Source organism: Staurois parvus, unplaced genomic scaffold (assembly GCF_062004578.1).
Source record: "Staurois parvus isolate SC_StPar_1 unplaced genomic scaffold, SC_StPar_1.0 ptg001095l, whole genome shotgun sequence".
NCBI lineage: Eukaryota > Metazoa > Chordata > Amphibia > Anura > Ranidae > Staurois > Staurois parvus.
This window is the reverse complement of record NW_028318891.1, coordinates 1,282,636-1,298,087: the sequence shown is the minus strand read 5'-3', so window position 1 is coordinate 1,298,087 and position 15,452 is coordinate 1,282,636. Positions and strand designations below refer to the sequence as shown.

The 15,452-nt window shown below is 42.4% G+C and overlaps 1 protein-coding gene across 1 annotated transcript in view; it reads right to left on the bottom strand.

Moving 5' to 3' along the window:
- LOC149440306 (uncharacterized) overlaps nucleotides 1-15,452 on the bottom strand; it is a 142,565-nt gene that overhangs the window by 108,750 nt on the left and 18,363 nt on the right. Inside the window, exon 5 of the mRNA XM_089658798.1 lies at nucleotides 6,006-6,140. Within this exon, the coding sequence (XP_089514924.1) occupies nucleotides 6,006-6,140 (135 nt within the window). The remainder of the gene's footprint in view (nucleotides 1-6,005; nucleotides 6,141-15,452) is intronic.

Here is a 15,452-nt window from a genome sequence, read left to right as displayed (position 1 = left end):
AGATGGCATCAAGTTACCATCCAAAATTTGCTGAAATTTTATTGAATCCATTTTTCCTTCTACTCGTGAGACTTTCCCTGTGCCACTGGCTGCAACACAACCCCAAAGCATGATTGATCCAACCCCATGCTTAACAGTTGGACAGAGGTTCTTTTCATTAAATTCTGTGCCCCTTCTTCTGCAAACGTACCTTTGCTCATTCCGGCCAAAAAGTTAAATTTTAACCTCATCGGTCCACAGAACTTGTTTCCAAAATGCTTCAGGCTTGTCTATATGTTCATTTGCAAAGTTCAAACGATGATTTTTGTGGTGAGGACGTAGAAGAGGTTTTCTTCTGATGACTCTTCCATGAAGAACATCATGGAAGGTACAAGTATCTCTTTATAGTGGAATAGTGTACCACAACTCCAGTGTCTGCCAGATCTTTCTGGAGGGATCGTGCTGTCAAACGTGGGTTTTGAATTGTTTTTCTCACAATCCTGCGAGCTGTTTTGTCTGATATTTTTCTTGGTCTTCCAGATCTTGCTTTAACTTCCACTGTTCCTGATGACTGCCATTTCTTAATTACATTCCGAACAGAGGATATTGACATCTGAAAACGCTTTGCTATCTTCTTATAGCCTTCTCCAGCTTTGTGAGCGTCAACTATTTTCAGTTTCAGTTTTCTAGACAACTGCTTAGAAGAACCCATGGTGCTGATTGTTGGGGCAAGGTCAGATGAGTCTGGGCATTTAAAACCTTTGAGATTGACATCACCTGGTCTTCCCAGACGATGATTGAGAACAATCCATGACACTGGCAGGTCTCAGCTTGGCAAAGGGGGCAGTGCATGCTATAAATTCTGCAGGGTGCCCAAACTTTTGCAGATGCCATTTTTTTGTTTTCTGTTATTTTGAAAGTGTAAATAATGGAAATAAAATCTAACTTTTGTTGACATATTATAAGAATGTCTAATCTGTAATTTGATGCCTTTTGGAGATTTTTCCATCTTTCCTTGGCTTCTTTATGCACATTAATGCAAATTTTTAGCTGGGGTGCCCAAACTTTCGATCCCCACTGTACATTAGAGGGCTAGTCGAGTGCCAAGATTATGCTCTTTACAGAGAATTGAGGGAGATGAACTATGATTTCTGTTGTGATCTTTGAGGATGAATTCACTCAGTTCACAAATCTTTAATGCAAGGATCCTAATTTTAGTCATGTGGCTGTGATTTTTAAATCTTTTTGGCTGAAAATATCTCTGTTTTGAAAAATAGAATTCTTCTCCTAGGGTTTTAGTTTTGTGAACTGAGCAAAATGTCTGGAGTTACAGACGTGACTGATTACTTTTTTTTAAAGTTCTTTTATTATTTGTTAAGCATATATTTGGACACAGGTGCACTTTCAGCATCCCTCTTGTGCAGTACTTGGGACAAGCATATGTCATTGCAGCAGATGTATATGAATGGAGAAAGGGTCAATGAAAGATTTACACCTCATATGCTTTCTAATAACAGATTTTATTAGTGATGAGGGTCGGCATCTACTTCTCACATGTTCACGTATAATCTACAGTGTGTGTGTATATATATATATATATATACTGTATATATTATATATACATACACACACAGGGTTTTTTTCTCAAAAACGTGGTGCAAGAACTCTCCATTCTGAGTCACTTGTCTCCACCCCTTACACACTGTCACTTGGTTCTACCTCCTACCCACCTCCCAGTACCGCCACTTTTAGAGAATACAGCGCTAAGTATAATTTTGTGGTGCTAAATAATTTGTATGAAATTTGTTAATGATAACAAGAGAAGCAGACAATAGACCCCTCCCCAGCAACGATAGATTCCTCCAGCAAATATTGGCCCCCAAAACAAAATATCCTCCTAGCAGCTACAACAGATCTTTCAGCAGCCAGCATCAATAGACTCTCCAGCAGCTAGCAACAACAGACAATGGACCCCTCCTTCAACAGTAGATCCCTTCCAGCAGCAAGCAACCCCCATCAACAACAGACCTCCCCAGAAACAATAGACCACCACACAAAAATACATTCACACACAGAGCCATGGCTTGTCCCCACCCCCTCCCTCTCCTGATTGGCTCACTGGCTGTGATTGATAGCAGTGGGAGCCGATGCTGAATCAGGAGTGAGAGTGAGCTGAGGCTCTCATGGACATCGCTGAATCAAGAGGGGGCTCAGCTAAGTATTGGGGGAGGGGGCTGCTACACACAGAAGGTTGTTTTACCTTCATGCATAGAATACGTGAAGGTAAAAAACCTTGAACCTTTAGAACCACTTTAAGCCAAAAATTGTCATTTTGCAGAAATTTTAAAATTTTTGGGAAAAGTGTTGAAGTCAATAAAGAAGGCAATATGGTTTTTAAAAGGCTCCTGAGAGCTATAGCAGCTCATTTACATTTTTAAAATTTTAAAAATGTTTTAAATACTGTATTTATTACATTTTTAATACCATATTATATTATAACATTCAAGCAAAGTATTTGCAGTGCCCATCAATGAGATCCTAGATGTGGAGTCACTTAGGGTTAGGAACATATTTCCTCCATATTTCTAGAAATATTAGCAGGCTGATTCTGGAATCAGGTTTAAATTTGTGACTTGTTGGCTGCAGTAATACAGGTTACAATGAGTACCTATACTGCAGAATCATCTATCCTATGCTACTGGACATGAAATTACCTGGATGAATGGATGGCTAGCGCTAGAACCCTAGGATTAACCTATTAGTTTCTATCCAGTAGTGTTATAGTATTGCTTTAACTGTGTTTGGATTCTGGGCTGGCAGCTTCTACACACTGGGGATGCACCAATACCGTTTTTTTATTGGCGAGTATGAGTAGTGATACTTTCAGTCAAGTACACGTCAATACCGAGTACCAATACATTGCAGTGCAATTTGCATTAATGGATGCAAATTGCACCACAAAGAATAGCATGCGATTTGTACAGGAATGCAATTCCTGTCCATCTGCTGACCGATCAGATGCCATCTAGCCCAAACTGTCATCGCTGTAAGGAGAGGAAAGAAAGTGGCGGCAATTTGAAATCCCCACCGCTTTCTACACTCTCCTACCACTGAGAATCAACATGGGATGCCTGCAGGGAGGTTTCCCGCACCGCTCCTGTGTGCACCGCGCCTGGGTTCACACAGGAGCAGTAGGGAAACCGCATGCAATTTGGACAGGATTCACATGCTAATCTTTGCTGTGAAATTTGCATCCATTAACGCAAATCGCACCGCAAAGTATTGGTTAAGGTGGCGGGAGTATTTTCACGAGTACGAGTACTCATGAAAATACTCGGTATCGGCACCGATATCGATATTAATGCATCCCTACTACACACCAAAGGATCTTCTGCACAGTTTACTTGGAATGCTATGCAACTGAATGGATGTAAGATTAAGGTGCCACACGACAGGTAAATAGTCCAGATAATTATTTTAGTCCAATGGAAGCCAACACATTTCTAAGGGGCCAGAACTCCCTATTATCAGGGATTATGGATAAGGAATACTGTAAATGAGTGGGCTGGGTTCAAAGATACAATATATGTGGTATTTTAACCAAATAAAAAAGCACAGTAATCATGAGAAGCTGGTTGAATTAGTCCACAAGACCTAATGAAGAGGGGCAGCGCTGACCCCTGAAATGCTTTGGCTTCTATTTGAGTTTACACTTGAAAACAAATTATCTGAACTAATATTCTGTGTTGTGGCGTTTCAATCTCAAATCCATTTAAAGTGGTTCTAAAGGCTGAATGTCTTTTACCTTCACGCACTCAATGCATGAAGGTAAAAAAACCTTCAGTGTGCAGCTCCCTCCTGCGCCCCCCCGCCTTATACTTACCTGAGTCTGATCCGGCAATGTGCACGAGAGCAGATGTTCTCCTGGGTCTCTGCCTCCTCATTGGTTGAGACACAGCAGCAGGAGCCATTGGCTCCCACTGCTGTCAATAACAGCGAGAGAGGAGGAGGAGGGGGGGTGCAGCAGAGCCATGCTCTGCGTCTTTCATAGGCACACAGAGGTGGCTCAGGAGCGAGCATGCACAAGTGCCCCCAGAGCAAGCAGCTTGTCCTGGGGGCACTCAGCAGTGGGGAAAGGGCCTGGAGCACCAGGGGGGACCCGAAAAAGAGGAGGATCGGGCTGCTCTGTGCAAAACCATTGCAAAGAACAGATTGTAGGACATGTTTGTTATTTAAAAAAAAAAAAAAAAAATCTGAACCTTTGCAATCACTTTATTATTTGAGATTATGGTTGCGGTAATATAGGCCACAATAAGCAAATGGGGTGATGGATTCCTATAGTATAGTGCCTTCTATATTTGCCATCGTCATGCTGCATGTCCTTTGCTATAGCCAACTATTGGTTAATGCAGAACTATAGACAAAACTTTATTTTTTTTTATTTTGCATAGAATAAGGAAGGTTATAACCGCTGTCACATTTTAATTCCACCTGCGTTCCATTAGGCAGATTTACCTTCACTTCCTGTCCCACAGCCAAAACAGGAAGTGAGAGGAAATCCCTGCAAATTAAGAAAATCATGTGGGGCCCTAGGTCATCAGAATTAATGTCCCCATTAGAAGACTTCCCCGCTATTACTTTTCTGCGAACAACCCAAAATTTAGGATTTTCTTTTACTTTCAATAATATTGGTAAACAGGATGAACAGAAAGGGTGAATCTCCCTAATGGGGGCACTGACAGCAATAAAAACCTGACAGGGGTTCTAATCCCTCTGCGCTGTATCCAAAACTAAAAAACATGTCTTTAGTTATACTTTAAAATCAACTTTATTATTTAGCACAAGCACAAACTCCATCCAGGATCTTCCTTCTAAACTGTTTCACCCCCTACTGGTGCTTAATTATAGAGCATGTTAATCATAGCGAGTGAAACATGTTAGGAGGAACATGGGTGGAGTGTCTGCGCTTGTGTTGAACTGTAAAGTTGATTTTACCCTTTGGAAATAGAGAAGGTGAATCTCCCTATTGGGGACACAGACAGTAATAAAACCTAATAGGTGTTCTAACCTCTTTCTGCTCTTGCAAAATCTAAAATAAAAGTTTTGCCTTTAGTTATTCTTTAAGCCTCTATAAACTCTGATGTAGTTCTCTTTGTCACTGTGTAGTTAAGTGAAGCAGCTAAGACTCCTCCAGCAGTGAGCTCTGTTCTTTCTCTGCACATCGGTGACATCGGATAATAATGTGGAAATGATTTGAGATTCGCGCCCTGATCTGCTGCTCACATTCCTCTCTAGTTACACTTTACACAAGACCAGATCTAAGGGCTCCGTAATCTTGCAGTAATTGTTAAACACCTTGAAATCCCTCACAAATAGGTCTCCAGAGACTTGACACACTAAGGCGGGATTAGCGACATTCCCTCTGGCCTCTGTATGAACTCTGGACGCACTTTCACCTGAACTCCGAAAACTTTCCCCGAAGACAGAGGTGCTGATGTGGTCAGAGGTGCCTCAGACACATTTATAGGGGCTGCAATACAACTGCCAGAGGAAGAAATACTTTGTGCGATGCACAGTCTAACAAAGTCGGGTTGATTTACTAAAACTGGAGAGTGAAAAATCTGGTGCAGCTGTGCATGGTAGCCAATCAGCTTCTAATTTCAGCTTGTTCAATTGCGCTTTGACAAAAAAAACCTGGAAGCTGATTGGTTTCTATGCAGAGCTGCACCAGATTTTGCATCATGCAGTTTTAGTAAATCAACCCCAATGTATGCTAAAATAAGGAGGGGGCTGGAGAAAAGAAAAACATAAAAGCTGATCTTCAAGGCCACTAATGTTATTTAAACTATCGTCAACCATTCATCTGATAAACATATGTCATGAAATAAACATTTGATTGGCTGGGTGAAGGTTGATATGCACATTGTCTTCTGGACAATATTGAACATGTGTCAATCATCTACACAATATATAACAGCGATACTTCTTCTTCTATCAATAATCTACATAATATATAGCAGTAATACTTCTCTGCTTTCCTCTGACTCTCCTCTGCCTCCAGTCTCAGAGCAGCCAGGGTGGATTGCAATGTCTGGTTCTTCTCCTGCACAGCAGAAATGTTATCTCTGAGTGTTAGAAACTCTTCTTCTTTCTGTGACAAGCTGAAAAAATTTCAAACAGGTGAGTGGGACAGAAAACCAAACACCACGGAGAGGTTAATGGTCTATGTTCAGCCTCAGGTAAATTCTTATTGAAACTCCAGCAATTACTTAGAACACAGTACAGTGTGAACATGAACATTGTCTGATGTACCTGGATAACCATCACCACCAGCAGTGTCAGATGTATCCAGACCAGTGTCACCATCTACTACATAAAGTTTATGCAGACCAGGGTCAACATCAACAGTGCCAGATGTACACGGACCAGTGTCACTATCAACAGTGTCAGATGTACACGGACCAGTGTCACTATCAACAGTGTCAGATGTACACGGACCAGTGTCACTATCAACAGTGTCAGATGTACACGGACCAGTGTCACTATCAACAGTGTCAGATGTACACGGACCAGTGTCACTATCAACAGTGTCAGATGTACACGGACCAGTGTCACTATCAACAGTGTCAGATGTACACGGACCAGTGTCACTATCAACAGTGTCAGATGTACACGGACCAGTGTCACTATCAACAGTGTCAGATGTACACGGACCAGTGTCACTATCAACAGTGTCAGATGTACACGGACCAGTGTCACTATCAACAGTGTCAGATGTACACGGACCAGTGTCACTATCAACAGTGTCAGATGTACACGGACCAGTGTCACTATCAACAGTGTCAGATGTACACGGACCAGTGTCACTACCAACAGTGCCAGATGTACACGGACCAGTGTCACTGCCAACAGTGTCAGATGTACACGGACCAGTGTCACTACCAACAGTGTCAGATGTACACGGACCAGTGTCACTACCAACAGTGCCAGATGTACACGGACCAGTGTCACTACCAACAGTGTCAGATGTACACGGACCAGTGTCACTACCAACAGTGCCAGATGTACACAGACCAGTGTCACTACCAACAGTGCCAGATGTACACAGACCAGTGTCGCTACCAACAGTGTCAGATGTACACGGACCAGTGTCACTACCAACAGTGTCAGATGTACACGGACCAGTGTCACTACCAACAGTGTCCTTGGAAAAGGGTTCTTTTCACAGCTTGAGGGCCCATTTACACTATGAATCGCACTGGAACACACTGTGACTTCCTGTGCGATTCACATTTGATGTGAGTGCAGTGTGATTTCAGCCCATTCATTTCAAATGGGCTGAAATCATACCACACCACACCAAAAGTAGTGTGTGCACTACTTATGGAAATGCACTACAACTGGATTGCATGGAATTTCTGTACCATGCGACCCAGTCCGGGCAAACACACTGCAAATGCAACCTGCATTTGGGGTGTCCTGAACTTTGCGCTGACACATGCTGCAGATCGCAATTGCAGTGCGTTTGGAATGCTGTGTGGGAAACATGCACGAAACATGGGTTTCCTGCATCGAGTACTAATGTGAACAGACCCTGAGAGAGTTCCCTGCTCCACTATCCCGGTGTGAATAGGACTACTTCAGAGTTTTAGGGTCTTTCACACTAGAATGGGGTGAGGGAAAGCCACGTTCCCATACAGCTTCCCGCACCGCATTCTAATTGCGCTGCCCTTACAATCTGCTGCGGATGTCAGTGCAAACTTAACACCCCAAACACAGATTGCAAAAACTATTGGGGGGGTGAATCATGTTTTACCGCGTCAGGTGACACCAACACTAGTGACATCACTGTTATTGATATTATTTATTTTTACTCTGTATCCCAAAAGCTGTTTTTTTATTTTTATTTTGAATATGTGACCAGTAGCAGAGGACTAGAAACTCCTGCCACTGTTTCCCTGCAGACAGGCTGGGAAAGAGATGGGTTATGTAACAGCTGTATATAGATTTGGAAAAAAGATACTTAAATGTTTTTGTTTTTTTAATTAAAGTAATTACAGAGCCATCATCCACATACAAAAAGATAAGGGATAATGTAAATTAAAACGCATGTGTTTAGTATCACTTTAACTGTTAAAGGACCTTGATGCAGCATTGAGAATACCATCATCTGGCTGACCAGATGGAAGGTTGCTGCAACATCAGGAAATATGCAGAGGGATATGCGTCTCTTCTTTTTAATTATTCGCCATGGCATAGTCAGATTAGCACCAGTAACTGTGTTGCATCATATTCTACGTCATGGCTTCTAGCAGAATTTCTCTCCGAGAAATAACTAGCCACAGAACACGTCTGGATGGTACCTGAATCACTGACACATCTGTCTGTGGTTTATGGAGACCAATGTTTCCCGATCAGGCTCCCATACCTGCGCTAGGTCACAGCGAGGGGTTAAATCCCCCCCAGCTCTGGAGGTCCCTTCCTGAACTTCAGCGCAAGTTATGTAAACACGTGGAAACAGATTTATGAGCAAGAAGAGGCCTGGATGTCAGAAGCAGTTTATGATATGTTCCATAATAAATTAGTCATAAATGAACACAGGTGACTGAGGAATTCACCGCCTTTAATGTTTGAATACAGCGCTGAAGAAAAACCTATTATTAGGGTCTTAAAAGGGTAATACAAGAATATCAACTACAAATTGTCAAAATGTTGCAAGTGTTTGAGGCCGCGCAAGGCTCCCCTGACCGGCGGTGCTAAACCCCTGGGGGCAGAGCTACGGCTGAGGAAACCGCCTCTCGTATGATTAAAGCCACAGCGGATGTGATGTCATAATAACAACAGGTTGGGGCTGCAATAACAGCCATGTTTTCCCTACAGAGCTCACAATCTAATTAATGATGTAACACAAATGAAATTAAAAAAAGTGTGCAAGCTATTAACAATGTATTTAAAAACAAGAAAACCTGTTAGTCAGCCAAAAGAAAAAAAAAAGTTAAGCTAGTTTCAGAGATGTGCAGAGGTTTTCTAGCTCTTAGGTGGGACTTTGGCTATTAAAAGTGTAAAATGGCTCTCAGGCTCCTTATAAATACATGTGCATGAATTGCACTGGAGCATCACCTAACGCTTGTGACACACTTCACACTACTTTCTTACAATCTGAATTCCAAATAAAAGGACCTGTCTGTTACTTTACAAGTCAGCATGAAAACATTCCTGACATGTCACAATATACAGCAACGGTATTATTTTTCAGAAAAGCTCCACCTTTTATCAATAAAAAACCATCCTTGAGCTCCAGTTAGTGACTTTGCCTTGACTGAGATGATGTCTTCAGTCTGCTGCACTCAGAAAGAAGCATTTCCTCAGTCTCCTCTCCCGCAGTGATCAGACTGCAACATTATAAGTCACAAAGTCAGAGGCTGCATCAGGGGTTGATTTGTGTCAGACACGTGTGAACACCAAGAACTGCATAGTCACCAGGATTTATATGACTGTGTCATTTAAAAGCAAGGCATCTCAGTCCTTATATGTTTAAAGTGTCAGCACTATCTACAAACTATCTGATAAAGTATTAGTAGATAAATTGTAGATAGCACTGTCAGTTTAAAAATATTTCTTAATTGGTACAGGTATCATTTAGATACTGTAGCTGCTGCACTGGTTTATATTTCTTTTTATGCGGTTCTGCAATGCTCCTTTATCTCAGATATTTGGACAGCGGTGATGTCACTAAAGTATAATATAACTTATATCTGGACAGCAGTGATGTCACTCCTTTATAATATAATTCATATCCAGAGAGTGATGATGTCACTCCAGTAAAAAAAATCATTTATATTTGGAGAGCGGTGATGTCACTCCTCTATAATATAACGTATATCTGGAGAAGGCAATGTCACTCCTGTATAAAATAATTTATATTTGGAGAGCGGTTATATCACTCCTGTATAATATACATTATATTGACAAAAGTATTGTTTCACCCCTCCAAATCATTGGACTCAGGTGTTTCAATCACCTCCATGGCCACAGGTATATAAAATCGAGCTCCTAGGCATGCAGACTGCTTCTACAAACATTTTTAAAAGAATGGGTCGCTCTCAGGAGCTCAGTGAATACAAGCGTGGTACCGTGATAGGCAGTGGTGTTTTTAGGTTTTGTGCTGCCCTAGACAACACAAAAATTGGCGCCCTCCACAGAAAAAGCCTGACATTGACCAAGAACACCCCTGCCCTCCACCCGAGCCTTCCACTACCACTGCCCCCCATACACCAGTCACCATCCCCCTTGGTGAGAGAGAGAAAGACACACCTTCACAGCTCCGGATATCCCCAGGAACAAGAGTCGGGCTGTGCATACACCGTCATGAAACCCACAGCATCTCTCGGAACACATCAGGCCCCCATGCTGCGTGTGTCCCTTCTTCCATCACAGTGCTGCCCCCCCCCTGAAAAATGCCGCCCTAGGCAAATGCCTTGTTTTCCTTGTGGTAAATACTCCCCTGGTGATAAGTTGCCACCTGTGCAATGAGTCCATCCGTGACATTTCCTTACTACTAAATATTCCACGGTCAACTGTTATTGGTATTATAACAAAGTGGAAGCAACTGGGAACAACAGAAACTCAGCCACCAAGTGGTAGGCCACATAAAATGACAGAGCGGGGTCAGCGCATACTGAAGCACACAGTGCACTGAACTCACCAACTGTCTGCAGAGTCAATAGCTAAAGACCTCCAAACTTGGCCTTCAGATTAGCACAACAATAGTGTGTAGAGAGCTACATGGAATGGGTTTCCATGGCCGAGCAGCTGCTTCCAACCCTTACATCAACAAGTGCAAAAAGCGTGGGATGCAGTGGTGTAAAGCACGCCACCACTGGACTCTAGAGCAGTGGAGATGTGTTCTCTGGAGTGACCAATCACGCTTCTCTGTCTGGCAGTCTGATGGACATGTCTGGGTTTGGCGGTTGCCAGGAGAGCGGTACATGCCTGACTACATTGTGCCAAGTGTAAAGTTTGGTGGAGGAGGGATTATGGTGTGGGGTTGTTTTTCAGGGGTTGGGCTTGGCCCCCTAGTTCCAGTGAAGAGAACTCTTAAGGCGTCAGCATACCAAGACATTTTGGACAATTTCATGCTCCCAACTTTGTGGGAACAGTTTGGGGATGGTCCTTCCTTTTCCAACATGACTGCGCACCAGTGCACAAAGCAAGGTCCATAAAGACATGGATGAGTGAGTTTGGGGGGCATATATCTGGAGAGCGGCAACGTCACTCCTGCATATATTGTAATGTATATTTGGAGAGCGGTGATGTCACTTCTGCATAATATAACATATTTGGAGAGCAGTGAAGTGACTCCTGAATAATATAGCTTATATTTGGAGAATGGTGATGTCACTCCTGCATAATATAACATATCTGGAGAACGGTGATATCACTCCTGTATAATATAACATATCTGGAGAACGGTGATATGACTCCTGTATAATTACCCTGTATCTGGAGAGTGGTGATGTCACTATTTTAAAATATAATTTATATATGGAGATGTTATGCCTGTATAAAATAGTTTATATTTGGAGAGTGGTGATGTCACGAAGAAAGGCAATGTAACTCTTGAATATTATAAAATATTTGGAGAGCAGCAATGTCACTCCATATTGTAACATATCTGGAAAGAAGTGATGTCACTCTAGTAAAACAGAATTGTGAATTTGTAAAGGAGTATTGTCCACATATAAGCCTGTATAGAATCACTCACCTCCATTATATATATAGTACAGGATATACACAGTAATACACCTGAGGCAGGGGATGAGGATGGACTTGTTAGCACTCTGGATAATGTTTTTACAACCATCAGTGGAGGTGTTAAGATGTCCCCAGCAGGGGGTGTGGCTCACAATTAGTCATCAGCCTGCGGCAGGGTCAGAGGTTAAACTGTGAATAGTGGTGTGTGTTATATCAGCAGGGAACAGGTTAACGTTAGACAAGCCTCTCCTCCAATGTACTTCCAGGATTAGTTCCTACTTTTCTTTGCAGCTCATACAGATCAAAGCCCATAGTGGGCCCCCTCTGGCTGGGCCTGAATGGGACAGCGGGGTATTCAGTAAAGCCATCTTGGCACTCCTTTCATGCACCGCGTCTCAGCCTGGCTTCCATGTCCGCACTATACACTTCCAGGGGCCCCGCCATCCAACAAAAGATCAAAAGATTTTATTTCAGATTTCTCCAGATTGCTTTTTACCCTAATGTGTCAAGAGGAAAAATGAGGAGCATCTGCAGGGGTGTCCCGCCTTCGGCAACTGCTCAGAGCTGGAAGAAGTAAAAGGAAATATTCCCAAGAGGTGTATGGAGAAATAGTACATGCATACTGTTTTTGGAACATACGTCTGTACTGGTACTTTACACAACTCCTGGGCTCATACCCTATAGCTGGGAACAATGTAACTGATAAGAGTGCAGCACAGACAGAGAGAACAGAAAGTTATCAAGCTTGCAAGATATCCGGCAGGATCAACAGGTTTTTTTGCACTCATTAAACAGATATAACAAAACATTTTCAATGATATATTTAAAAGTCCAAAATGGAGCAAATAAGAGACTGATCCCTATGTTAAAGCAAACTGCAGCAGTGAAGGAGCCTGTATCTGGCTGGGTGCTAAGAAAAGCTCATTTACAGAAGTGAATAGTAGCAGTGTGACCGGTTTCTTCTAATGCTGGTATGCCATTCCTCAGGGAGGCATATCCTGGTAGTCCTAGGCACCTGTGGCATTTGTATGTCATGAAGGGGTAAGATGTCCTCTGATAGTTTTAGACACCTGCGGTATCAGTATGACATTTGGGGTTGAGATGTCTTCTGTTAGTCCTGGGAACCGGTGATGCTGGTAGGTCATTCATAGGGGAGATATATCCTGGTAATCCTGGGCACCTGTGATGCTGGTAGGTCATTCATACATGGTAGGTCATACATATCCTGGGCACCTGTGTAATTGGTATGTCATACGGAGATGAGACATATCCTGGTTATCCTGGGCACCTGTGGAATTGGTGTCATACGGAGATGAGACATATCCTGGTTGTCCTGGGCACCTGTGATATTGGTATATCATTTGGAGTTGAGATGTATCCTGGTAGTCCTGGGCACCACTGAGATTGTAATGTCATTTGGTGGTGTAAAGTATCCTGGTATTCCTCGGCACCCATGGTATTGGTATGTCATTCGGGGGAATGCCATATCATGGTAGTCCTGGGTAGCTGTAGTATTGGCATGTCATTTGGACATTGTATATATCTTGATAGTCCTGGGCACCCATGGTACTGGTATGTCATTTTGGGGGGTTAAAACATATCTTAGTAGTTCTGGGCACCTTTGGTATTGGTATATTCTTTATGTTCACACATGTGTAGTGCGGGACACCGCCAGTGATTCGTATAGGAATCGCACCGCATTGCTGTGCACATCACATGCAATATCTGTGCGGTGTGAGCCATACATTTAGTATGGCTCAAATTGCATCGCATCTGCAGTATACTTTTTATTTCCATACCTGATTTACATCGCATGGGTGTTCTCACCCGTGCGATCTGATTTTTGGCAATCGCACAGCATTTTGCGATCTGTTTTGAGGTGTCATTAATTTAACACCATATGATTGCAATGCGGTGCAGGAAAAGCACAGCATTTGTTGCGTTTCTCGCATTGCATTACACTGCGTTCCAAATTATTATGCAAATTCTATTTAAGTGTCACAAACATTAAATATTTTGTTTTTCAGTTTAACTCATGGATGGCATTGTGTGTCAGGGCTCTTTTGATCACTGAAAACAATCTCGGACACCTGTGATAATTAGATTGGCAGGTGAGCCCAATTTAAGGAAAAACTACTAAAGGACGGTGTTCCGCATTATTAAGCAGAGCACCATTTTCAAGCAATATGGGGAAGAAAAAGGATCTCTCTGCTGCCGAAAAGAGTGAAATAGTTCAATGCCTTGGACGAGGTATGAAAACATTCGATATTTCACGAAAACGTAACCGTGATCATCGCACTATTAAGAGATTTGTGGCTGATTCAGAGCACAGACGGGTTTGTGCAGATAAAGGCACATTGAGGAAGATTTCTGCCAGATCCATGCATCAGATCAAGAGAGCAGCTGCTAAAATACCATTACATAGCAGCAAACAGATATTTGAAGCTGCTGGTGCCTCTGGAGTCCCACAGACATCAAGGTGTAGAGTCCTCCAGAGTCTTGCAACTGTGCATAAACCTTCTATTCGGCCACCACTAACCAATGCTCACAAGCAGAAACGGCTGCATTGGGCAGAAAAATACATGAAGACTAATTTTCAAACAGTCCTGTTCACTGATGAGTGCCGTGCAACCGTGGATGGTCTAGATGGATGGAGTAGTGGATGGTTGGTGGATGGCCACCCTGTTCCAACAAGGCTGCGACGTCAGCAAGGCAGTGGTGGAGTCATGTTGTGGGCCGGAATCATGGGAACAGAACAGGTCGGCCCCTTTAGAGCCCCTGAAGGTGTAAAGATGACCTCTGCAAAGTATGTGGAGTTTATGACTGACCACTTTCTTCCCTGGTACAGAAGGAAGAACTATGCTTTCCGTAATAAAATCATCTTCATACGTGACAATGCACCATCTCATGCTGCAAATGGCTGTTATAGCGATAAAAGGAGAGAAAGTCATGGTGTGGCCTCCATCCTCCCCTGACCTCAATCCTATTGGAGCATCCTCAAGCAAAAGATCTATGAGGGTGGGAGGAAGTTTACATCCAAACAGCAGCTCTGGGAGGCTATTCTGACATCTTGCAAACAAATTCAAGCAGAAACTGTCCAAAACTCACAAGTTCAATGGTTGCAAGACTTGTGAAGCTGCTATCATATAAGGGGTCCTATGTTACAATGTAATGTGACCTGTTAAAATGTTTAAAAAGTTAAAATGTTGTTAAAAGTTTGATTGAAATAGCTTTTGATTTCAGAAAATATGCTGCAAACACAACAAATGACAATTTTCAGTTCTTTACAACCTATAAAGTGTTTTGAAACTTACTGTGCGTAATAATTTGGAACAGTGCATTGTAAGTGTTTTATGTTTAAAAAAAATACTGTTATCATTAGGAGGTTTGTTCAATAAAATGTGAATTGTACTCTTAATAGTTGATAACATGAGAATTATGCTGACTGTTATTTACATCAATTATTTAGGTAAATGAGAAAAATATAATTTGCATAATAATTTGGAACACGGTGTAGTGTGAATCAGGTCTTAGTCCTGGGCACCTGTGGCCTACTCTTTTGGCTGCTCATCATTGTATTCTGTCAGCACTGGGTCTGGCTATCAGAATACAAAGCTGCGGTGCGGGGATTCCAACATACACCTCTCTTGGATGGATGGAGGAATACATTTCTTTTTTCTTTCTTCAGCCCACTGGCTGAACAAACAGAAATACTTATC